We start from the raw sequence: 26,763 nt of genomic DNA, 5'->3' as shown, positions 1-26,763 counted from the left end.
GGACACGCGGTGACGGCCGTCATCCCCAGTCTACATGCTCACAGCCGGGATGCAGGTGCGAGGCCACAGCCCCAGGGCCACAGGGAGACGGGGGAGCTGAGCTCTGCTCTCTAGCACTGCTGACTCAGAGGACCTCAGGCTCCGTCCAGGACACGGAGACCCTGGGCTCGGGAAAGCTGCTCTCAGTGGGGTTTTCAAGGGAACCTGCTTCCTGAGGGGGGACTTTCCTCTGACCATGCCGCCCTCACACTGCACGCCATTCTCTGTGAAGGTTTACCTTCAAGAACCATGCGTGTCCTCTCACCGCTGTGGTGGGGACTATGTTCCCTGAGCTCCCATCTCACGGCAGGGACACAGAGAGGCAGAAATAAGCACTTGGAGGAGCAGGGAGTCTGTGCAGAGTGACCAGGGCACCTGCCCAGCATGTTGGAGCACCAGGAGCTCCCGGGCGCTGTCTGTCCTTACTAATTGGTAGCCCTGTGGTCCTCATTGTCCACAGTCAAGAAGCGGGTCCTGAGGTTCCCAAGCTCCTGCAGACACTCAGTTGTGCACACAATCGTGCAGGACAGCCCACTGGGCAAGTCAGCCATGCTGGGAAGGCGAACTTCTCAGCAGAAATGACTACTTTGTCCAAAAAGTTAACTGCAGGGTTAGTACTTATGAACACGCCACCTCCAGAGAAACTCTTGATTTCAAACTGCTTCAGATTAAGAAATGGTCTTGCCTTTTAAGGTAAATTAAAAATCTTTTGGAGTTATGATCAATTTAAATTGTACTGAGTTTTTTTTTTAATTGAATGCAATTATCGCATAATCTCTCTCTCCTGTTTTAATATCCTGTTCATGAATATAAGCTAACCCAGAAAAGAACAATAAATAAGAGTTTCTGACAAGTATGCAGACCTAGAATCTGAGCTGTTTAATTGACAAATGAAGAGATGAACCTCCATGGGATTGCTCTCTTTTCAAAATCTGTGCTTGATATTTGACCATATCATTTTTTCCTGACAAGCCCGTCCACATCGTTTCATTCCTGGACACAGAGGCCCGGGGGCATGGGGAGGGGGTCTTCAGGCGGGGACTGAGTTCTCCGAGGGCACAGTCAGCACCCCCTTTCACAGAGGGAGTCTCATAGACAGGGACCTCCCTTCACTACTTTCTGCTTTTTATGCAGAGGCCCCTCCCACATGCAAAGATCCACTCAGGTCACAGGCTGGAAACAAAGCACCAGGTCACTTAAATTCAGGCTCCTCCTCAGGCTTGAAGAGATTTCAGGAGCGGTGCCTCTCATCTGCTCGAAGATGAGCCCACTGTGGACCTTCCTCTTCGTGCTGTCAGCTCCCAGCGGTGAGTGTCTCTGGGTCAGACATGGGCACGTGGGGGAGCTGCATCTGAGCCCGCGAGTCACCGTGCTTCTCTCTGTCCACAGGGGTCCTGTCCCAGGTGCAGCTGCAGGAGTCGGGACCCAGCCTGGTGAAGCCCTCGCAGACCCTCTCCCTCACCTGCGCTGTCTCCGGATTCTCATTAAGCAGCAGTAGTATAGCCTGGATCCGCCAGGCTCCAGGGAAGGCGCTGGAGTGGGTTGGTGCCATAGGTTATAGCGGAAGCACAGGCTATAACGCAGCCCTGAAATCCCGGCTCAGCATCACCAGGGACACCTCCAAGAGCCAAGTCTCTCTCTCACTGAGCAGCGTGACACCTGAGGACACGGCCGTCTATTACTGTGCAAGAGACACAGTGAGGGGAAGTCAGCGTGAGCCCAGACAAAAACCTCCTGCATGGGCGCCCACGACCACCAGGGGGCGCTCAGGGCCGCCACGTTCAGGACTGCGCGCAGGAGCATGTGCCCTGAGGCCCCTGGAGGGAACTCTTGGTCGAATCTGGTTTTCTCCTCCCGCCCAGTGATTCCCTGGAAACCTCTCTTGTGTCCTCACTGTTCCCTTATTGTGGCTTACACTGCTTTCATAAAACCATACATAGATCTTATTTCTTGTTTAAGTATAGTTGTGTGTTTGTATATATATGTCTGTGTGGAATATGTACCAACACTCCATGTAATCCAATAGTCAGAATTGTGTGATTTCTGTTTTGTTTTTGTCTTGCCATAGACGCTGAATACAACTCTGAGGCTCACCATCATTTTCCATATGAGTCCAAAGTCATCAAATCTAGTGAGTGACCCAAGCAGTCCCAGGAAGCCTTTGAATGTTACTTTTGCTGTTTCTCTATATGTTCAGTGAGAAGACACGCCCTCCTGCTCTCAGTCTACCTTCACAAACACTTTGAAGTCTGTAAGTTGTAGTGTCACAGACTGTAATCCGATGTCCCATAGGGAGTTATCCTCATTATTCATGGATTCCGTTTTTGCAAATTCACCTACTTGCTAATTTACATCTGTACCCCAAATTTGACCCCAAAGTGGATGATGACCTTCACCTACATCCATATCCCCTCTCAGCGGGAGTGAGATAATCTTCATTTCCTTTTGTCTCTCACAGGCTGGTTGTGGCCACTTTCTCTCGTCTAAGCAAGGATGTTGCAGGAATGTCTACAAGTCCATCCGGGTGACCGGCTTAGTATAGTATGGAACCAGTAAATAATGAAAAGTGTCGTGGAAAGTAAGCTTTTGGACATAAAACAGATTGCCAGGCATTTCAGTAGCAAAGATGAATTTATTTAGGACCAACTGAGAATTACACATTGGAGTCTGCAATTATAATGAGTCATGTGCAATTCCCCAGTAGAAGTGGAGAGACTGTCTTTTGTATCAAAGTAAAAAGTGAGGTGGGAGGGCTCTTGTAACTAAAACTCTGTGGTTTTTCTTTACCTGAGTTTTTGGCAGAAAAGAAGAGGTAACTTTGTTCTTGTTGGATTCAGGGATTGTCCAAGGGCATGAAAACTCCTCCTCCTGTCCACTGGGATTTATTTAGTTGCACTTTCTCTTTCCTCTCCTCCTCCTCATTCTTATTTTAATTATTTTACACTTTCCACTTTTGGTCAAGGGCTTCCAAGGTGAAATTACTGGTAGGGAAAAAAAACAAAAACCTGCTAGTAATAGAGTCTCCTGCCAGTGCCAGAGAGTTAAGAGACAAGGGTTCGATCCCTGGGTTGGGAAGGTCCCCTGGAGAAGGCCATGGCAATCCACTCCAGTATTCTTGCCTGGAGAATCCTATGGACAGTGGAGCCTGGTGGACTACAGCCCAAAGGGTTGCACAGTCAGACACGACTTAAACTACTTAAAACACCCGCATTTTTGTCAAGATCCCTCTCAGAAAATGATCAATACTTGAGTTTTTTAAGCTTTTGTCTCTCAGTGACAGGAGGAACTTTTCTCGGTGCAGTGTCATTCAGAGGGAAAATGCGCAGACTGTGAGTCTGTTGATGTCACATTTAGGTAAGAAGGGGGCTGATAGGGAGAGCTCTCAGGCATTTTTTAACTAAAATCCCTGTGTTGTCAAGATCAGAGTCATTGGGAAGCACGTGACATTTTACATTATCATCCAGGGTTTGGCAGAAAAATGCCCAATAGGTCTGGTCCAGATATTGTAGAAAGTTCTCATAACATATTACCTTAAACTCTGAAATATTAAATTCAGGTCAGCTGTGAGGTGCAAGTCCACTCAGGACTCAGCTGTTCTTAATGTGTGTCACGGGAATCCAAGTTCCTATCCTCTGGAGGGTTGGTGAGCAGTGCTTGGTAGGGTCCTTTCCAGTGAGGCTGAAGAGTTCTTCTGGGGCACTTGTCCAGTAGGTGAAGGTACCGGGTGACAATATATGAGGCTTAGGTCTGTCTCCTGAGAGTCGCTGCGAGTAGATAGCTCCAGAGGATCAGGTGTCAGGAGGTGTCCATGAGTGTGAAGCAATCACCATGGGCGTCACTGGTGATGGGGGTTTGAGGGTAGATGAGGAGTCGTGCAAGAAGCAGCAAATAAAAAGACCTCTTGCGGTGAGGTGGCTGACAGAGAATTGTTGAATGTGGTAAAGGGTCATAACCAAACGGTCAGTGGCCATAATGACTCTGAGGCACAGGCACTATCCACACACCACAGCATCTGTTGCCACCCGATGTGTCTGTGGTGGTCCCTTCATTTTAGTGAGAACTCCAAGGGAACCCCTTCATTTTTCACACGACAGGAAACATGGAGATGGCCAGAGGCAGGTGGCCTCTAAAACTCTCCTTTAAGACCTGAAAGCTCTGTCATCTGGTTTCTCCCATGAAACTGAGTTGGGATTGTAATTGTTCAGAGAATCACATCTAGATAATAAAGAATTATAAAATCCAATCTCATCAATAGTCAACTGGCCCATGAAGAGCCTCACATCAGTCATTTACTTTTGGGATTTAGGAAAGTTTGGACACCATAAAGCCTATCTGACATAAGCACAGCCCCTTTTGTGATATCAGATGCACTAAATGTCACATATGAGTTTGGCACACTGCAATTTTTCTTTAGTGACCTCTTGCTCCTTTAATGCTAAAATCTTAATACACGGATGCTGTTTCCAACAAGAAAGTTTGAGAAGTAGAGAAAAGAAGAAAATTTCCACATGTTGCAACAAAACAAATCTCTTAGAACATTGTATTTCATCCAGATCAGCATTCTGGAATATCCAGAAATAAACAGGTCTCTCAATAAAGAACTGAAACTTCAGTTCAGTCACTCAGTCCTTTCCGACTCTCTGCGACCCCATGGATTGCAGCACTCCAGGCCTCCCTGCCCATCACTAACTCCCGGAGCTTGTTCAAAATCATGTCCATCAATTTGGTGAAGGGTTCCATCCATCTCATCCTCTGTTGTGCCCTTCTTCTTCCTTCAATCTTTCCAGCATCAGGGTCTTTTCCAATGAGTCCGTTCTTGCATCGGGTGGCCAAACTATTGGAGTTTCAGCTTCTTCTCAGTCCTTCCAATGAACTTTCGGGACTGATTTCCTTTAGGATTGACTGGTTTGATCTCCTTGCAGTCCAAGGCATTCTCAAGAGTCTTCCTCAACACCACAATTCAAAAGCATCAATTCTTCAGTCCTCAGCTTTCTTTATAGTCCAACACTGACATCCATACATGACTACTGGAAAAACCATAACTTTGACTAGACAGATCTTTGTTGGAAAAGCAATGTCTCTGATTTTTAATATGCTGTCTAGGTTAGTCATAACTATTCTTCCAAGAAGCAAGCATCTTTTAATTTCGTGGCTGCAGTCACAATCTGCACTGAGATTGGAGCCCAGAAAAGTAAGGTCAGTCACTGTTTCCACTGTTTCCCCATCTATTTGCCATGAAGTGATGGGACCAGATGCCATGATCTTAGTTTTCTGAATGTTGAGCTTTAAGCCAACTTTTTCACTCTCCCCTTCCACTTTCATCAAGAGGCTCTCTAGTTCTTCTTCACTTTCTGCCTTGATGGTGGAGTCATATGAATATCTGAGGTTATTGATATTTCTTTTGGCAATCTTGTTTCCAGTTTGGGCTTCATCCAGCCCAGCGTTTCTCATGACGTACTCTTCACACTCTCTATTCATGATACAGGTCTATTTGTCAACTCTGATGTTTGTAAGTTTATTCTCTAAGTCTGCGCTTTGATTCCTCTGTCAGTGTTATTGTTACCGCTGTTGTTGTCAGGACAGAGTTTTTAACGAATACAAAAAGTTAGAAATGATCTATGAATCATGTGTGTGGGTTGATATCTAAAAATTCATTCTGAAGCTCAGGGCACCAAAAACTTCACTCTGCTGACCCAGTCATCTTGCTGAAAGGAAGTCAGGGCCCAAGAAATGTCCATACAAGGAGAACATGAGGCCCAGCACTGTACCCTGACTGAGCCCCAGGCTACAGTCAGGTCAACCTTCCTTACATGTGAGTGTATTGTAAGAGGGGACCCTGGAGATGAACTTGAGACCCTCACAGGAGCCTTGCGTTGGACAGGGTGGACCCTCCCAAAGCACAGAGTGTCAACAAAATAAAGGGTGACTGCCACTTTAAACTGCCTAATGTTGTGATTGCTTCCTTCACATCAGAAAACACCTGAAAACTTTACACATTTCCACACGGGACCCATTTCCCCATTTCATAAATGGTAAGTGTACGGCACAGTTGGACGGGGTGACTGGACAAAGGTCACACTGCCATTTGAGGTGCTCTGAGACAGTCCCAGGTCAGAATCCAGAGCCAAAGTCCTCCTAGCAAGATACAGGGAGGACCTAAGTTCCCGGGCAGGAATCCCGGGCTCCCAGGTAAGAAGACACACCTGTGTGCATGGAGAGCAACACCAACTGGTTACACTTTAGCAGGACCACACTGGCGCTGGTGGGGACAGTACTTAGGAGACCGTGACCACCACCACACCTTTTCCTCACTCGACCTCAGGGAATGCATTTCAGGTTAATTTGCTGGTGGTTTCATTCTATTCAGTGGCCTCTGCCCTAGTTAAGTTAATGTTCTTCTCTTTTACTCTCTGGGCATTTCTGTCTTTCCAGGATTTAAATCCATTGCTTGTCTTATTACTGTAAGTATCTGATAAATTGATGAGAAAAACATCTACTTCTGCTTCATTGACTGCGCTAAAGCCTTTGACTGTGGGTCACAACAAACTATGGAAAATTCTCAAATAAACAGGAATACCAGGCCACCTTACCCGCCTCCTGAGAAATCTGTATGGAGGTCAAGAAGCCATAGTTAGAACTGGACATGGAACAATGGACTGATTCAAAATTGGGAAAGGGGTATGTCAAGACTGTGTATTGACACTCTGCTTATTTAACTTACATTTACAGTACATCATGCGAAATGCTGGGCTGGATGAAGCACAAACTTGAATCAAGGTTGCCAGGAAAAATACTAATAACCTCCGATATGCAGGTGACACCACCCTTATGACAGAAAGTGAAGAGGAACCTAAAGAGCCTGTTGATAAATGTGAAAGGGGAGAGTGAAAAAGCTCGCTGAAAAGTCAACATTCAAGAACCTGAGGTCATGGCATCTGTGAACTATGATCATAATCACTTTGTAGATAATACACGGGAAAACAGTGAAGGCCTTGACAGGCTTTATTTGCTTGAGATCCAGTTTCTGCAGATGGTGACTGCAGCCATGACATTAAAAGAAGAAAAGTTTGGAAGAAAACCTATGACCAAGCTAGACAGCATATTAAAGAGCAAGTACACTACTTTGCCCACAGAGGTCTATTTATGCAAAGCATGTCCTTCCACAGGTCATGTTCGGGTGTGAGAGTTGGACTATAAAGAAAGCTGAGCGCTGAAGAATAAAAGGTTTTGAACTGTGGTGTTGGATAAGAGTCTTGAGGGTCCCTTGGACTGCAAGAAGATCAAATCAGTCAGTCCTAAAGGAAATCAACCCTAATATTCATTGGGAGTACTGATGCTGAAACTGAAACTCCAGTATTTTCACCACTGGATAGAAAGAGCCAACTCATTGAAAAAGACCCTGATGCTGGGAACCATTGAAGTCAGGAGGACAGGGGGACAAAAAGGACGAGATGGTTGGCTGGCTTCACCGACTCAATGACATGAGTTTGAGAAAACTCTGGGAGATGGTGAAGGACAGCAAAACATGGGGTGCTTCCATCCATGGGGTCTCAAAGAGTCAGACACCACTCAGTGACTAAACAATAACATTTGATGAGATTTTGATCATGTGTAAGTTGTATGCAGATGACACCACCCTTATGGGAGAAAGTGAAGAGGAAATAAAAAGACTCTTGATGAAAGTGAAAGAGGAGAGTGAAAAAGTTGGCTTAAAGCTTAACATTCAGAAAACTAAGATCATGGCATCTGGTCCCATCACCTCATGGGAAATAGATGGGGAGAAGGTGGAAACAGTGTCAGACTTTATTTGGGGGGGCTCCAAAATCACTGCAGATGGTGACTGCAGCCATGAAATTAGAAGACACTTACTCCTTGGAAGGAAGGTTATGACCAACCTAGAGAGCATATTAAAAACCAGAGACATTACTTTGCCAACAAAGTTCTGTCTGGTCAAGGTTATGGTTTTTCCAGTGATCATGTATGGATGTGAGAGCTGGACTGTGAAGAAAGCTGAGTGTGGAAAAATTGATGCTTTTGAACTGTCCTCCAGGCTACAGAAAAGGGAACAGATTATCCTTCCTCATTGTGAAATCTCAGCCCTGCACTACTGGTAGACCAGCTGTCCCTGCCAGGATGGAGGTTCTTGGATCGCTGCCTCGTCTCTTGCATAAATGCCCAGGCAGCACTTGAGTTCAGGGTCCTCAGTGGTTCACTGGGAATGATGCCAGTTCCAGGGGATGTGGGTGTGCTTGCTCTACATGTGCTCCTTGCTTCCAGGTCCAGTAAATCCCTACAGGCTTAGACAATACCTACATCCTGTTCTACTGTGTGGTTTGCTTTACGTAAGATATTTACCATCAAAGCAATCACTACTAGACACATAGATAGCTGGTGGAAAAGGCTATAGTCAGACAGATACTAGCATGCACTGTCAGACAAGTGCTGAAAACAAATCTGTAATCCTTTCTTTACCACAACGTCTTAAGGGAGCTCTAGAATGGAGGAAAATCAGGCCTGTTCTCCTTCCAGGAACAGACCAGAGCCTGAGTAGGCACGTCCAGCTCTGTCCAGCATCCCCTGTAGGTGCAGCCAGGTCCGGTGTGAGAAGCCCAGGCACAGACAGGAGGGCTCACTGTGCCCTGATGTGTGCCCTCCAGCACGTCACCACAGGTCCAGGCTGCAGGTTAGCTTCACGTCTGTAAGACGCAGGTAAACCAATTCCTACATCACATTCTAGTTGTGCTGGTGTAGAAAAAAATAGTAATAAAACAGGCACTGAGTGCCAGGGCCCAGGGCAAGTCACTCCCAAACGGGCCTCCATGGCATATTGATTGCTATGAACTAAAGTGAGTGAAGAAAGGACCACTGAGCTGCTGTGGGCACTGCTCTCAACACCAAGGTAACTCTGAGTACGCTGGCAATCGTGGCTTGTCAGGTGGCTCAGTGGTGGAGAATCTGCCTGCCCAGAAGGAGACCCGGGTTCAACTCCTGGGCCCAAAAGAAGGAAATAGAAACCTACTGCAGTATCCTTGCCTGGGAAATCCCATTGACAGAGGAGCCTGATGTGCAACAGGCCATGGTGTCAAAAAAGAATCAGACACAACTTAGTGAGTGAATAAAACCAACATACAAGCAGTTGGCCCTGGTGGCTCTTACTCATGGTTTTCACCAGATCACCAGCACAGATCCTCGGAGCTCAGCCACCTGGACTGCACCTGGACCTGCTATGGGAGCTATGGAGGCAACGTGGACACTCCTCTGACCCAGCCCCCTCGTGTACAGAACCACAGAGTCCACAGCTGCTAAAGCTAGAACCATCCAAGCTGCAAGAGCCCTTGTTGTCTTTTGGGGTTTTCACAGGTGCTGAATTTAGCAAGCCATCCCTGGAAGTGTCCCTGCTCAGTTCACACAGCGCACGGAGAGATTTCCCTCCTTTTCCTTAGCTGCATCCCTGCGTGCTTAGCTAAAAATGAATAACCTGGGAATCATGGACAAATTCTTAGAAAGATATAACCTTCAAAGAATCAATGAGGTCTTTATCTTTCTGGCTTACTTCACTCTGTATAATGGGCTCCAGTTTCATCTATCTCATTAGAACTGATTCAAATGAATTCTTTTTAATGGCTGATTAACATTCCATGGTGCATATGTACCACAGTTTCCTTATCCATTCGTCTGCTGATGGGCATCTAGGTTGCTTCCATGTCCTGGCTGTTATAAACAGTGCTGCGATGAACATTGGGGTGCACGTATATAGTATACTAACGCATATATATGGAATTTAGAAAGATGGTAACGATAACACTATATGCAAAACAGAAAAAGAGACACAGATGTACAGAGCAAACTTTTGGACCCTGTGGGAAAAGGCGAGGGTGGGATGTTTGGAGAGAACAGCATCAAAACATATATATTATCAAGGGTGAAACAGATCACCAGCCAGCTTGGATGTAGGAAACAAGTGCTCAGGGCTGGTACACTGGGAAGACCCAGAGGGATGGGGTGGGGAGGGAGGTGGGAGGGGGGATTGGGATGGGGAATACATGTAAATCCATGGCTGATTCATGTCAATATATGGCAAAACCCACTACAACATTGTAAAGTAATTAGCCTCCAACGAATAAAAGAAAATGGAAAAAAATAAAAAAAAAAAATCAACGAGGAAGAAATAGAAAATATGAACAGAACAATTACAAGGAATGGAATTGAAGGTGTGATTAACAATGCTCCAACAACCAAAAGTCCACAACCAGATGGCTTCAGGGTAGAAATCTATCAGACATTTAGAGAAGAGCTAACACCTATCCTCAAACGGTTTTTTCTTTTATAATTCAGAGAGAAACACTCCCAAGCTCTTTCTACAAGGCCATCATCACCCTGATACTACAGGAAGACAAAGATGTCACAAAAGAGAAAATTATGACCAAAATTACTGACACGCAAGAATGCAAATATCTCTCAACAATATACTAGCAAACAGAATCCAGCAATTATTAACAGAGAACAACACAGTGATGAAGATGGATTATTCAAGGATGCAGGATTCTTCAATATGTGCAAATTAATCAACATGACACACCATACTAAGAGATTAAGAAATGAAACCTATATGATCATAATTGATAAAGAAAATATTTTTTTGTTTTATCTGAATTTCAGAAATTGTTTGGAGAGAACTCTAATCGATGAAAACAGCTACTTGTAATATCCAAGAAATTAAAATTATAGAAACCTACTGATCCTGTGTTGAAGAAGGAAATGGCAACCCACTCCAGTACTCTCACCTGGAAAACCCCATGGAGGGTGGAGCGTGGTAGGCTATAGTCCATGGGATCACAGAGTCGGACACGACCGAGCAGCTTCACTTTCACACATCCTGTGTAATTTTATTCTAGTGATCAGAAAACTGATACAATGCCGTGACCTGTTCCCAACGTCCCACACAGGCCAAGTGTTCCAGATCCGAAGGCCAGTGTGAGAGAACTCAAATGTCCCAGTTCGATGAGTGGAGCCTAAAGCTGCCTTACTCAATTTATAAGAACAAGTTTTTCCCACGTGCAATTTTCCTCCATTCCCTAGAGAACAATCTACCCCTGGGCTGTGGAGCTCACAGAACTCCCCTCACACAGGCCTGAGGTCTAGGGAAGGCAGAGCTGTGGTCTAAAAGTCAAGGCTTCTCCTGTGCCTGACGGCTGTGGCTGCAGGTGACTGACAGCGACTGACTCCCCTTGTCCCCAGGCGTCCTGTCCCAGGTGCAGCTGCAGGTTCCGGCCCAGGACTGGTGAAGCCGTCCCAGACACTGTCCCTCACCTGTGCGTCTCTGGTTCTTCCATAACAGTGGTCACTGGGGAGTGGGATCCACCAGCCCCAGGGAAGGGGTACAGTCGATGTGAGCCGTCATTTCTGGTCGCAACACTTACTGCAACCCAGCCCTCAAGAGCCACACGTCCATCTGCAGAGACACATCCAAGAACCAGCTCTCCCTGCAGCTGATGTAATAGCGAGGACCCAGCCGTGTATTACTGTGCAGAGACATCGTGGGGGGAAGTCAGTGTGAGCCCAGAGCCAAGCCAGCCTGCAGGAGACAGGCTGGGGGATGCAGGGGTGGCGTTCGGGGCTCACACTTGTTTCCTCCCCAGGAGCAGGTGCAGATGGAGGTTAAGGGCCAGTTTCCTGTCAGGATCTGTGATTTCCTCTACAGTCAATCCTTCCCCTTGGGGAACACCTCTGGCCTCAATATTACTTTTTATCTCTTAGTTCTTTGACCTATAAAGATTTGGTGGAATAACAGAAAGCCATTTTCCCCTGCAGAAAAGCAGAGTCACTGTCCCTTTCTTCTGTCGCCAAATGCCAAGCAATTTCCAAATCTATGGAGCTAAGTCAGCTGCATACATGCAAGGGACTCTGCGGGACCCAACAGGGCAGCTCAGCACAGGGCAGTGAGCAGGCCTGCCAGGAGGTAGCAGCACAAAGTACATGGTGGGCATCGGGCAGCAGAGACAGACCCCTGCTGCTGGTGGTGTTGTCTGCACACTTGCTCACAGCATCACATTCAGTGAGCACTATGAAAAGGTAAGGATCCACACCAAACCTTGGTTCAAACTTGCAGTATGTGCACGTGCACACACAGACACACACACAGATACACCAAGGGGATTTACTAAGAAACGCTTCATCACGTCCATTATCCAGGTGTGTTTGAGAAGAGGAAAATCCTCTCAGCAATCAGAAATGAAGCCCGAGTCCGGAGTGGAGCCCTGACCAGGACATCTACTTCTAAAGGGGTCAGAGGTGTTGAAGCAATGAGGGTCCTGCTCACAGGAGAGGCTCCTGTGGGTTCAGTCTCACACCTGCATCAAAAGAGAGAAAACAAGTTTCTTATTGAATCTCCAGTGTGTGGGCAGAGGAGAAAAGCAGGATTAAGCCTTAAGGGGTCAGTAGTCATCAAAACACAGAGTCTGACATTTTCTTCTTCTTAGCCACTATAAGAAAGGATGAAAGAAAAAGGTAATGATCACTAAAGGTGGCATACCCCAAGTCCTTAGAAAACAAGAGGACTGCTGACCTGTAAGCAAGCAATGATAACATTAAATTCATGATGGGTTTAGAGGGAAGTTTAGCCCAGAAACTTGGGTGGAAGATGTTCACTGTGCAAGGTCATGGCTTGTTTTGAAGGTCTTGGGTCTGCTGTGTGTTCCTACAGTGAAGAGAGTCCACCATATCTAGGAGAATCTTCATTTTAAATGGCTCTATTGAAGTACAGAGCTGAAAAATTGATGTAAATGAAATGTGCTGCTGGAGAAGAGTCTTCAGTTTCCCTTGGACTGCAAGGAGAGCAGACCAGTCAATTCAAAAGAAAATCAACCCTAAATATTTTTGGAAGGACTGATGCTGATGATAAAGTTCCCATAGATTAGCCACCTGATGCAAATAGCTGAGCCATTGAAAAAGACTCTAATGCTGGGAAAGATTTCAGGCAAAAGGAGAAGGGGAAGATACAGGATGTTGTGGTTAGATAGCATCACTGGAGATACTGGTGCATGGAGGAGCTTGGCGTGATGCAGCCCAGAGGTTTCAAAGAGTCAGACTTGACTGAACACATTTATCAATGTCTTATCATTTCTTGTACGAGCTCTTGTGCAAAAGTGTGCAACATTTTGACATATTTAATTTTAATTATAAATATTTTCCACAGACTTCCTTGTAATTAAATGAAATGATATTTCAAATTAAAAATACTGTGGTGTGAGGACACATCTTCACACATTGAAATCACAGACTGAACTCACACACTGAACTCACAGACCCATGTTCGGACACAACACATCTGTGCACAGAAGAGGTCCATGAACCTAGGACCTGTTATATTTCCTTCTGTGGGAACATGACATTGTATGTGTCTCCTAACTCCACCAGCTCATGGTGTCCAGGTCAGATGAGGGCATCTCTGCAAACGCAGGCCCTGATGCCCCATGGTGAATAGCAACAGTCTCACGTGCTCCAGGTGTTGGAGGCCACACCTTCCCTCCCCTCCCCCACAGCATCAGCTCACTTTTCGGGTCCAGACCAGAGAGTCTAAATGTGTCCTGTGATTCTTGCTCTTCCTTCTTTGGTTGAAGTTCTTATTACCTACACACAGGCAGGGCAGGTTCTTTCTGATTTAATTTAGTCACTCATATGATTGAAAAGATAGACGATGTCTGAGAAGGCCTTACAAATAGCTGAGAAAAGAAGACAAGTGAAAGGCCAAGGAGAAAAGGGATGATATACCCATCTGATAGCAGAGTTTCAAAGAAGAGGAAGGAGAGATAAGAAAGACTTCTTAAGTGAACAATGCAAAGGAATAGAGAAAAACAACAGAATGAGAAAGACTAGAGATCTCTTCAAGGAAATTAGAGATACCAAGGGAACACTTCATGCAAAGATGGGCACAATAAAGGACAGAAATGGTAGAGACCTAACAGAAGCAGAAGATAGTAAGAAGAGGTGGCAAGAATACACAGAAGAGGTGTAGAAAAAAGATCTTCATGACGCAGATAATCACAATGGTGTGATCACTCACCTAGAGCCAGATATCCTGGAATGTGAAGTCAAGTGGGCCTTAGGAAGCATCACTAGGAACAAAGCTAGTGGAAGTGATGGAATTCCAATTGAGCTATTTCAAATCTTAAAAGATGATGCTGTGAAAGTGATGCACTCCATATGCCAGCAAATTTGGAAAACTCAGCAATGGCCACAGGACTGGAAAAGGTCAGCTTTCATTCCAACCCCGAAGAAGGGAACACCAAAGAATGGTCAAACCACTGGACAACTGCACTCACATCACAGGCTAGCAAGGCCATGCTCAAAACCCTCCAAGCTCGGCTTCAACAGCACATGAACTGAGAACTTCCAGATGTACAAGCTGGATTAGAAAAGGTAATGGAACCAGAGATCAGATTGCCAACAACATTTGGATCATAGAAAGAGCAAAAGAATTTTTTAAAAATCTACTAATGCTTCATGACTATGCTAAAGCCATTGACTGTGTGGATCACAACAAAGCATGGAAAATTATTAAAGAAATGGCAATACCAGACCACATTACCCACCTCCTGAAAAATGAGTATGCAGGTCAAGAAGCAATAGTTAGAACAGATCATGGAAGAAGAGACTGGATCAAGAATAGGAAAAGAATGAACCCAGGCTCTCTATTGTCACTGTGTTTATTTAACTTACATGAAGTGTACATCACACAAATGACGAGCTGTAGGATTCACATGCTGAAATCAAGATTACCAGTAGAAATAGCAATAACCTCAGATATGCAGATGACACCACTCTTATGGCAGAAGTCGAAGAGGAACTAAAGAGCCTCTTGATAAAGGTGAAAGAGGAGAGTGAAAAGGCTGGCTTAAAGTTCAACATTCAAATTACTAAGATCAAGGCATGAGGAACCATGACTTCATGACATATATAGGGAAACAATGGAATCAGTGAAAGTTTTTATTTTCTTGGGGTCCAGAATCACTGTGGATGATGACTGAAGCCATGAGACTAAAAGACACTTACTGCTGGGAGAAAAGCTCTAACAATCCTAGACAGTGTATTAAAAAGCAGAGACATGACTTTGTCAGCAAGAGTCCATATAGTCAAAGCCTTGGTTTGTCCGTTAGTAAGGTTGTGAGAGTTGGACCATAAAGAAGACTGGGAACTGAAGAACTGATGCTTTTGAACTGTGGGACTCTTGAGAGTCCCAGAGACTGCAAGGAGATCAAACCAGTCCATCCTAAAGGAGATCAGTCTGAATATTCATCGGAAGCACTGATGCTGAAGCTGAAGTTCCAATACTGTGACCACTTGACGGGAAGAGCCAATTCATGGGAAAAGATGGTGATGCTGGGACAGATAGAAGGCAGGAGGAGAAGGAGATGACAGAATCAGATGGTTGGATGGCATCAGTTTGAACAAGCTCTGGAAGATTGTGAAGGACAGGGAACTGCAGTCCGTCGGGTCAGAAAGAGTCAGACATGACTGAGCGACTGAACAGCAACAACAACCAATATTATTGAAAAGACAGAAGCAATATGGTCAATTTAGGACGATCCTCATGAAACGGGATGGAGGATAGGGCTCTTCATAGACAGCAGTTTCCACTTCAGCCGATACATATCGGCTGAGATCCCTGGGCTGAGGGAGAGCTGACTTGTCCCAAAGCTGCAGTGTTGACGTCTCAGGAAGGAGTGGACCAGGGTCACACGGACAGGGTGTCAGTGAGAGATGGGGACCCACACCGGCCTTTTCTGGCTCCAGGAGAGATAGCACCACTGATGGCAGCACTCACCACCCCCGGAAAACCCACCTAAAGTCAGGACACGTGGTGACGGCCGTCATCCCCAGTCTACATGCTCGCAGGTGCGAGGCCACAGCCTCAGGGCCACAGGGAGACGGGGGAGCTGAGCTCTGCTCTCCAGCACTGCTGACTCAGAGGACCTCAGGCTCCGTCCAGGACACGGAGACCCTGGGCTCGGGATAGCTGCTCTCAGTGGGGTTTTCAAGGGAACCTGCTTCCTGAGGAGGGGCTTTCCTCTGACCAAGCTGCCCTCACATTGCATGCCATTCACTGTGAAGGTTTACCTCCATGAACCATGCGTGTCCTCTCACCACTGTGGTGGGGACTATGTTCCCTGAGCTCCCATCTCATGGCAGGGACACAGAGAGGAAGAAATAAGCACTTGTAGGAGGACGGAGTCTGTGCAGAGTGACCAGGGCACCTGCCCAGCATGTTGGAGCACTAGGAGCTCCCGGGCGCTGTCTGTCCTCAGTCCTCGGTAGCCTTGGGGTCCTCAGTGTCCACACTCAGGGTGGGGGTCCTGAGGGTCCCAAGCTCCTGCAGACACTCAATTGTGCACACGATCATGCAGGACAGCCCACTGGGCAAGTCAGCCATGCTGGGAAGACAGGCTTCTCAGCAGAAATGACTACTTTGTCCACAAAGTTAATGCTGTGTGTAATTACTGTGAATAAACCATCTCTAGAATGATTCTTGAGGGTATTTAAACACTTGCAGATGAAAAAATAGTCATGAAAGTAAGGGAAATATAAATGCTTTGGGAATTCTGATAAACATTAAGTTGGACCCAACTCCATTTGAATTCAATGTGATTATTACTTATATATTTTGTCTCTAATGTTTGAATATGGAGTAAGTAAACATAATCTAATCAGAAAAGAAAAAAAAACAAGAGTTTGTGTCTGACACCTGGGTGGTCCCTGAATGTGTGGCAGGCTTTTGTTGAGTGAAGGTAAACACCTCCATGAAGTTAAAGTCTCTTCCCAAAATCTGCCATTGTTCCCTGACAGCATCATTTTTCCTGAACAGCCCTCCCTCATCATTCCATTCCTCCATAAACAGTCTTCCTGGCAGTGGGAGGGGGACCGCAGGAGGGGCTGAGTTTTCTGAATGAACAGTCAGCGTCCTCCTCACGGGCGAGGTCCATAGACTGAACCTCCTTTCATTGCTTTCTGTTTTTATATAGAGGCCCCTCCCATATGCAAAGATCCACTCAGGTCACAGGCTGGAAACAAAGCACCAGGTCACTTAAATTAGGGCTCCGCCTCAGGCTTGAAGAGATTTCAGGAGCGGTGCCTCTCATCTGCTCGAAGATGAGCCCACTGTGGACCTTCCTCTTCGTGCTGTCAGCTCCCAGCGGTGAGTGTCTCTGGGTCAGACATGGGCACGTGGGGGAGCTGCATCTGAGCCCGCGAGTCACCGTGCTTCTCTCTGTCCACAGGGGTCCTGTCCCAGGTGCAGCTGCAGGAGTCGGGACCCAGCCTGGTGAAGCCCTCACAGACCCTCTCCCTCACCTGCGCTGTCTCCGGATTCTCACTCACCAGCTATGGTGTAGGCTGGGTCCGCCAGGCTCCAGGGAAGGCGCTGGAGTGGGTTGGTGGAATATGTAGTGGTGGAAGCACATACTATAACCCAGCCCTGAAATCCCGGCTCAGCATCACCAGGGACACCTCCAAGAGCCAAGTCTCTCTCTCACTGAGCAGCGTGACACCTGAGGACACGGCCGTCTATTACTGTGCAAGATACACAGTGAGGGGAAGTCAGCGTGAGCCCAGACAAAAACCTTCTGCATGGGCGCTCAGGGCCACCACGTTCAGGACTGCTCGCAGGAGCAGGTGCCCCGGGGTTCTGGGAGAGAAAACTTCGAATCTGTGATTTTTCTTTCCCTGCCCCATTGCTTCCCTGGAAAACCTCTTTTATGTCCTTAATTTTTCATTACTGTGTTTTATATTTCTTTCATAAAACTATGCACAGTTTGTATTTTCCCTTTAAGTATAGTTGTGTGTGTATACATATACGTCTGTGTGGAATATGTACTAACACACACATGTAATCTAATACTCAGGAGCTGTGTGTTTTCTCTGCTTTATTTTTTTCTTCTCAAAGAGGCTCAGTACAACTCTGAGGCTCACCATCATTTTTCATGTGAGTCCAAAATTCTTGAAACTGGTGAATGACCCAAGAAGGCCCAGGATATCTTTAAATATTACTTTTTGTTGTTTCTGTACATGTTCAGTGAAAAAACACACCCTCCTGCTTTCAGTCAATCTCCAGAAACACTGAATTCTGCAGATCGTGTTATAGACTCTAATGCCAGATTGTCCCATAGGGAAAGATCCTTGTTATTCATGGATTTCATATTTCCAAATTCACCCACTTGCTAATTTGCATTTATACATTTAGTTTTGGCATTTAGGAAACTTTGGGCAAGATGGTGCCTATCTGATATAAACACAGCCCTTTTCTGATATCAGATGCACTAAATGTCACATATGTATTTGGCAAACTGCAAGTTTTTTTCTTTTTTAGTGACCTCTTGTCCCTTTAAGGCTTAAATCTTACCAAGTGGATGCTTCTTCCAACAAGAAAGCTTGAGACATAAAGAACAGAAGAAAATTTCCACATATTGCAACAAAATAGAACTTCTAGAACATTGTACTTTTATTCAGATCAGCCTTCAGAGTTATCCAGAAATAAGATCTCTCAGTAAAGCACTGAAACTTTACTGTCCAGATACATTATTATCCTCAACATTGAAGGGGAAATGGTGGTGGCAGCTTCATCCACATTAATATTAATGAATGCACTGCACAAATTAATTACACTAAAGCATTTACTGGCAGGTGAGTGGAAGTTAGTCTCATGTGAGGGTTAAGAACGGCACAGTGTTTTTACTGCTTTGCATTTATTGCTCCAAGGTCCTGGTCACACCTCCACCCTTGGCCCTTACCTTTTCTCTCCAGGAAAATAGGAGTATTTCAGGGACAAGCACGAGGGTAATGAAGAAGCAGTGTGAAGCGATGCCCCAGCAAGGGTGGGGCCGTCTCCCATTCAGGGCCCCTGTTTGCTCACCTCTCAGGGTCAGCACCCTGGGGTCCATGAATTTAATAGTTCTAGTTTAACCTTCCTCCCAATTCTCACACCATCTCGACATGTCTAGCACAGGTAGGCTGATGCTGGTCCAGTTTCTTTCATCATATGGTCTCCCTACATGTCTGAGTAGTTTAAGTGTGCATCGTACAAGTAAATTGATACCTCATTTCATAAATTATGTCATTTATGTAAAAATAAAAAAGCACAATAGATAATATACATTTATCATGCCAAATCACATGATAATAAAGATATTTACCTGAATGCTTTCACTGATAGAAAGAAAAATGTTAGAGACTTCTGAATATAATTCCCATGCACACTGCTTGTATAGAAATAAATGGTTGCCACGTGTTCACCTGGAAAACTTCACATAATAAAAACTAAGTTTCCCAAATGTTATCAACAAATGCTGTAGACACCTGCAGGTGTCCTGTGTGAGGTGCAGCTGCTGGAGTCTGGGGGAGGCTTGGGCAGGCAGCCCTGGGCAGGGGGGTCTCTGAGACTCTCCTGTGTAGCCTCTGGATTCACCTTCAGTAGCTATAGCACGCACTGGGTTTGCCAGGCTCCAGGGAAGGGACTGGACTGGGTCTTATATATTAATACTGGTGGTGGTAGTACATACTCTGCAGACTCTGTGAAGGGCCAATTCACCATCTCCAGAGACAACTCCAAGAGTACAGTGACTCTGCAAATGAACAGCCTGAGAGCTGAGGACATAACCATGTACTACTGTGCAAGAGACACAGTAGGGGGAGTTAGTCAGTGCGAGCCCAGACAAGGCCTCCTGCAGGGGGACAGGAGGGGCTGCAGGGGACGCTCGGGACCTGCCCCTCCAGAGGCTTACACCAGCGACAGGTGCAGAGGGCCTGGGAAGGGGCTTCCCTCGAGACAAGGACTTCCTTCCTCTCCCATCCCCAGTTGTTCTCAGGGACACTTCCTGCCGCGACTTTTCTGCTCTGGTGTACACTTTCTGCAGACACTTTCTGCAGGCACTAATGTGAGAACATTCTGTTTGCAGATTGGACCTCTGCTACATCCAGCCCCTTCATTCAATGTACTCCTTGTCACAAATAGAATACCCCCTCTGACCTGAGATGTGCGCACTGTCCCCTCGTGGGCCCATTCCCCAGATCAGCAGAGGGGAATGATCCCATGCGGTTATGATTAGCCCCCAGGATCTCTGTCCTCCTTACAGCACAATCTCCTCTTGGTCCTCATCCACTCGGGTGGACACTAGCTCCAGCAACTGCCCCTCTGTGATCGTCCCTCGTTCTCATGGATGAGGAGGGAGTTCACCTGAAGATGACTCCTGTTTCCCCAAGAGGCAGGCAGGAGCACATGTACAGAAATAGAACCTGTCCCAGCCCTGCTGGTCACATCTGGGTGGTCTCTGAATGCAGTCCTGGGCTGTGAGCTATGACGTGTCTCTCTTCCTCAACACGAGAGTCCACGTGGATGATGGGAGCCAGGTGACCGAGTCCTGACTCTGCCCACTCTCCGCTGTCTCCTAGTTTCCCTAAGACAGCCTCATAAATGCTGTCTGTCGTCTACAGAAAATGAGGTTGTTTCCTGGTCACAAATTCAAGATACACTGTAGTGAGTGTATAGGAACGCGTATAAGCAGTGTGCGTATCCTATAACTTACTGCATTTGCTAGTCCTAGAAGTTCTTATTAGGAACCCTTTGTTTCTTTTATGAAGATGATTTTGTTTGCAAACAAAGAAAATTTTATTTCTTCTTTTATGGTTTGGATGCCTTTTATTGTCTTGCTGTTGTTGTTGTTTTATCACTAAGTCGTGTCCAACTCTTTGCCACCCCATGGACTGTAGCCCACCAGGCTCTTCTCTCCATGAAATTTCCCAGGCAAGAATACTGGAGTGGGTTGTCATTTCCTTCTCTAGGGATCTTCTCAACCTACTGATTGAACCAGCATCCCCTGCATTTGCGAGCAGATTCTCTTCACCACTGAGACCCCAGGGAGGCCCGCCTTTTATGTCTATTTCACACCTAAGTTACACCGGCAAGGACTTCTAGTCATCTTTGAAGTGTTAGCCTTGGCTGAATGACTGAACAAACAAGCAAAGCCTCTTCAACAAATGGTGCAGAGAAAATTGGATAGCCACATCCAAAGTAGTTAAATCTGACCCTTAACATGGTATAGAAAGATCAACTCAAAAAGGATTAAAGATACAAATGTAACACCTGGATCTATAAAACTCTTAGAAAAATATATGGGAAGTTTCAAGATGCTGGGTTTTCAGTGATAGTATGGAGATGAGGAGAAACGTGTAGGCAAAAACAGGAGAAATACAGACCTGAGACTAAAAAGTGCTGCACAGCCATGAACACAAAATATAGAGTAAATACACAAACTATGAAATAGCAGAAACAATTTGAAAACCTTTTGTCTAATAAGGGGCTAATATCTTTAAAATATAAGGAACTCCTAAGAAATAGTAGTGGTAGCTAGAATAATTACTGATTTAAAATAAGTTGGGTTGAGAATTTAAATAGACATGTCTTTAAAGAAGAAAAACAAATGGTTGGTAAGCATTTGGAAAATGATGGATGTCAGTAACTCTCAGGAAAATGAAAATCAAAACCACAAGAGGATATCACTTTAAACTTGTCAAGATGTCATCTTGAAAACAAAATCAGATAATGGTATCAAAAACCAGAAAACTACAGGCCAGCATCGCTGATGAACATAGACACAGAAAATCTTTAACAAAATACTAGCAAAAGGAATCCAACAGCACATTAGAAGTATCATACATCATGATCATTGGGATTTATCCTAGAGAGTCAAGGATTTCTCAGTGCCTGTAAATCAATCAGGGTAACACACCACAACAAATTGAAGAATAAAGATCTTATGATCATATGAAGAGATGCACAAAAGGCTTTTGACAACATTCAACACCCATTCAATACCCATGGGCTTTCCTGGTGCCTCAGAGGGTAAAGCATCTGCCTGCAATGTGGGAGACCCAGGCTCGATCCTTTGGTATGGAAGATCCCCTAGAGAAGGAAATGGCAAAACCCACTCCAGTACTCTTGCCTGGAAAATTCCATGGATGGAGGAGCCTTGTAGGTTACAGTCCATGAAATCATAAAGAGTCTCACACGACTGAGCAACTTCACTTCTCCACACCCATTTATGATAAAAATAAAACTCTTCAGAAGGTTACCATGGTGCGAACGTACGTAAATATAATAAAGGCCATTAACGGCAGACCCATAACAAGCATCAGCCCAAATGGGGAAACACTGAAAGTGTTTTCTGTAAGATCAAGAACAAGACAAGGATGTCCACTCTCACCACTATTATTCAACATAGCTTGGAAGTTCTAGGCATGGCAATCAAAGAAGAAAAAGAAATTTTAAATAATCCAAATTGGAGAAGAAGTAAAATGCTCACTGTTTGCAGATGACACGATTCTACGCATACAAAATCCTAAAAATGCTACCAGAAAACTATCAGATCTCATCAATTAATTTGACAAAGTTGCAGGAAATAAAATTAATACACAGATCTTTGCATTCTTATACTCTGACAATGAAAGATCAGAAATAGCAATCCAGGAAACAATCCTATTTACCATAGCAACAAAAACAATAAAATGCCAGGAATAAACCTACCTAAGGAGGCAAAAGACCTGTACTCTGAAACCTGTAGAAGCTGATAAAACAACAGAAGATGTCGCAAGCAGATGGGAAGGCACATCACATATCACAAGATCAAGATCACGTATGATACGTGGCACAGCCGTGTGTCACTGTGCAAGGACCACAGTGAGGGGAGGTGAGCCTGAGCCCAGACACAAGCCACCCTGCGAGGAGAGAGACCGACTGGTCTGCAGGGCGAGCCCAGAACATGCCAGGGAAGGTGCAGGGCTCACCAGTCCTAGGTTTCAACTCCAGCAGCAGGTGTAGGTGGAGCCTGAGGTGGGTTGCCCAGACAGAATTTGGGACTTCCTCTCCATCTGTTTCCCCTGGAAACTCTCTAGATTTATGATTCTTTACTTACCACTTACAAAATCACTGAATTAGAAGAAAAATGTGTGTGTGTGTAAAAGGAGAATGTGAACATTCTTTTATGCACCAAGGCAGAGCATCTCTTAAGAAGGAAAAATTATTCTGCCAGTGGTCATAACAGTCAGAATCCTGAGGAAACCCGGAGAATCCTGGTGAATCTTCTCCAAGTAGATTCACTTCAGAGAATCAGTAGGATTCCATTATTAAGACACTCACTGTGATTCATTTCAAAACAAATATGGACATGGGGCCAGGATCAGTGACATATCAAACTTAATAGATTTTATATCTCAGTTAAAAGACCATTATTGGTTGGAAGAAAAGCTATGACAAATCTAGACAGTGTACTAAAAGGCAGAGACATCACATTGCCTACAAAGTTCTGTATAGTCAAAGCTATGGTTTTTCCAGTAGTCATGTACAGACGTAAAAGCTGGACCATAAAGAAGGCTGGGTGTCAAAAAATTGATGCTTTTGAACTGTGGTGCTGAAGAAGACTCTTAGAGTCCCTTGGACAGCAAGGGGATAAAACCAGACATTCCTAAAAGAAACAACCCTGAATATACATTGGAAAGACTGATGGTGAAGTTGAAGCTCCAAGACTTTGCCCAACTGATGTGAAGCACTATCTCACTGAAATATATCCTGATGCTGGGAAACACTGAAGACAGGAGGAGAAGGGGATGACAGAGGATGAGGTGGTTGGATGGCATCACTGATTCAATGGACATGAGTTTGAGCAGGCTCCGGGAGATGGTGAGGGACAGGGAAGCCTGGAGTGCTGCTGTCCCTCGGGTGGCTAAGAGCTGTACACCACTGAGCATCTGAAAAGCATCTCACACTCCTCCCGTGTGAGATCACACTCGTCAGACCCAGAACTGACGTGGATCCCTCTTTGTCTGCTGATCCAGTGTCTTCATTTCCAGGATCTGCTCTCACATCTCTCTTTATCACTCTGTTTCCCTAAATGGAAGACAATGTTTCCTGGGGTCTGAATCTGATGTCTCATGCCCTTTACCTGCAGCTCAAGTCTGGTTCAGGATGCGGCTCCTCGGGTTCCTGGCAAGTCTTATGAGACTTTCTTACTCACCTGTGATCGGGATCCCTGGTCTTTGTTATGTATAGACTTACTGGGAAATGCGGATGGGCATTAGTAGCCCAGAGGATAATGATTATCTGCTCAGGATAAGATGTAGATGTAGAACTTGTATCTTGGTCTTCTCAAACTGTCCTGAAGTGGAACAACAATTGTGGTCTAAACCATACATGCTTCAGGAAATGTTCCCAGACAACTAGAATATCTGCTAGAACATGAGGAAAATGGGTCACTCATTGACCCTGATGTCAGCCACAGTTTATGTCAGAGTCAACACATCAGTTTATTTTAAGACAAAAACCAGTGTGGGCTTAACTCACATCCAGGTGTCATTGTGTTGAGGGACACATTCTTATACCCTGTTCATTCAGGTTATTTAATAACTTTTCAGGAGCCTTCTGATCTGCATTGGCTCACCCTATGAGAGAGAGCTGAAGTGTTTAAAGTGCAGCACAGAACACAAACACTCAGCATACAAACCGCAGCAAAGACCAGCTCCAAGTGCACTTGTGTCATCAGCTATGAGAGGTCCATGAAAACCAAGAGACGAGGGCCCCAGTGGGCGGTTACTGTCCAGCACCTGCACACAGTGCCAAATGTGTAGCATCTCTGCCAAAGCAGGACGGCCTCCCACGCACAGTAGGTTCTGATCAAGTAGATATGAAATTGCCTCAGAGAGTCACGAAAGAGACAAGCTCAGGTTTTTATTGTGGTTGGGGTGTAAGTACTGAGAAGTGTCCTTGTGTGTGGGCAGGGGACTGTGTGGATTGAGTCTCCCAAGAGAGTTCAATAACAGAGCTTCCAGACTTTCTTATCAGTGCATCCAGCTATGAGACTGAAGTGGAGGAAGAAGGCTGGAGGTTGGAGAGCTGTCAGCAGTCAAACATCAAAGCTGGAGTTGCATTCATTTTTACACCTGATGGTTCTGATTGTAAAGAACAAGATGGAGATCAGGGTCATTTAGGGTGGACAGTAACCAAGGAGCTATAGAAAAAGTAAAGAATGATTATAATTAGCAAATAAGGACAGCACAGGAATTATAAAAGGGTCTTATTCTGACACCTTGGGTGGAAGCTGTCCTTTCTCTGAGACCCTCCTCTGGTCTGAAGGTCTTGAGTCAGTTGTCTCCTTCTAAGGAGTTCTAGTTTCCAGAGGATTTCTGAGGATCCTGAGTTAGAGATCCTAGTTTTGAGAAGCCCTCGAAGGTGGGGAAATCTGAGTTGCTGCTTTAGTTGTGAAGTGTGAACCCAGAGACGGACTCTGAAATTCCCCTGGTAAATTTCCTTTAACACACAGAATAAGGTCTCGTCAATGTAGTTCAAAAGCAGATTTCCTTGATATTTATTTCAGTAGATAATCCTCCTGGGCACAGATGTTGAGAAGCTTGTTTAGCACTATGTGTGGAGAGGCAGCCTGAACCTGCTAGTGGCAGGAGAGTGTGTAATGCACGACTCATGGCAGAGTTCATTCATGTTGGCGGGTCCGGACCATGCAGTGCTGGCGTGTTTGCTTGAACCTGAGTCCGGGTACTTGTGTGAGGGCTTCTGGGTGAGATTAACATTTCAATTGGTAGAATGAGCAAAGTAGATGGCCCTCCCTCATAAGAGTCGGCCAGGCTTAGTCAGTCAAAGGCCTGAATGGAATAGAACATTGACACCCTGATCTAACAGAGGATTCTTCCTGCTGAAGGTCCCTGGGCTGGGATATTTTCATCCGCATGTCCTGCCTCTCAGACTGAAACACCAGTTCTTCTTGGGTCTCAGCCTGTCTGCCTTGGCCTGGAACTAAACCACCAGCTTCCCTGGTCTTCAGCTTGGAACCCTCCTTGTGGATTTGGGGAACTGCCCCTCAGACGCAGCCTGGGCACCATGTTTCATTTGCCTGGAAGACAGGGCGTCTCCATCTCCTCCCGCAGCTCTGCTCCTGGGCCAGGGGAGCAGCTCCCTCACTGGTGCCTCTGGTGCTGAGGAACGCGCTAGGGGCTGACTGCGAGAGGTCTAGGGCAACTAGACATGCAGCTGAGGGAGGGAGTGCTTCCAGAACACGACTCTGCTTGCTGTGCTTCTTCCTCACTTCCAGCTTCCTGGGAAGGCGATGGGTCTTGCGGGCTAGATCACCTTGCTGGGAACCACACATAGCCCAGCCCCCAGGTCAGCAGATGGTCACCCCAGGGACCCTCCAGACGCAGGTGTGTTGACATCTGGTCTCTGAGACTGAGGATACAGCTGGGTATCCTGCTATGCAAGGAACGCAGAGTGGCCCAGAGTTAGACAAAGACCCCGCCTCCCTCTGCTAGGAGGCCCCGAGAGGGCTGGACAGAGAGATGCTGGGAAGTCATGGGGCACAGGCCAGGCCCTGCTGAGGGAGGGCAGAAGCCCCTGTGCAGGGCCACAGTGCCTCCCTTCTCAGTGTCCCCTGAACCTACCTCCCGTCTGCTCTTCTCTGTCCTCACACCGCAGCGTGGGGCTGCTCTTGTGTCCACAGCCCCTGGACTCGGGAGCGCCAGGCTGAGGAGGCCGTGAGCTGGGACTGGAGCCGACCCTGTGCTGAGTGATGGCCTCTGTCAGTCCAGTCTGCTTCTCACACAGACTCTGTCTCCACCCCTGTCATTCTCCTCATCCTGCAGCTTCCTGGGCAGGCTGCAGCCTGTGTCAGGCGACGA

At 46.0% G+C, this 26,763-nt stretch overlaps 1 gene segment (V, D, J or C); it reads left to right on the top strand.

The window, feature by feature from the left end:
- The first annotated feature begins 1,300 nt into the window (after window positions 1–1,300).
- Window positions 1,301–16,054, top strand: LOC136155133 (immunoglobulin heavy variable 4-59-like). The segment is given in 4 exon segments: window positions 1,301–1,346; window positions 1,429–1,752; window positions 11,278–11,320; window positions 15,832–16,054. Coding segments are annotated over 4 exon segments (636 nt in total).
- Window positions 16,055–26,763: the final 10,709 nt, after the last annotated feature.

Source organism: Muntiacus reevesi (genome assembly GCF_963930625.1).
Source record: "Muntiacus reevesi chromosome 15 unlocalized genomic scaffold, mMunRee1.1 SUPER_15_unloc_1, whole genome shotgun sequence".
NCBI classification, from domain to species: domain Eukaryota; kingdom Metazoa; phylum Chordata; class Mammalia; order Artiodactyla; family Cervidae; genus Muntiacus; species Muntiacus reevesi.
Note: the sequence above shows the minus strand (reverse complement) of the source record. Positions and strands in the feature narration are given on the sequence as shown.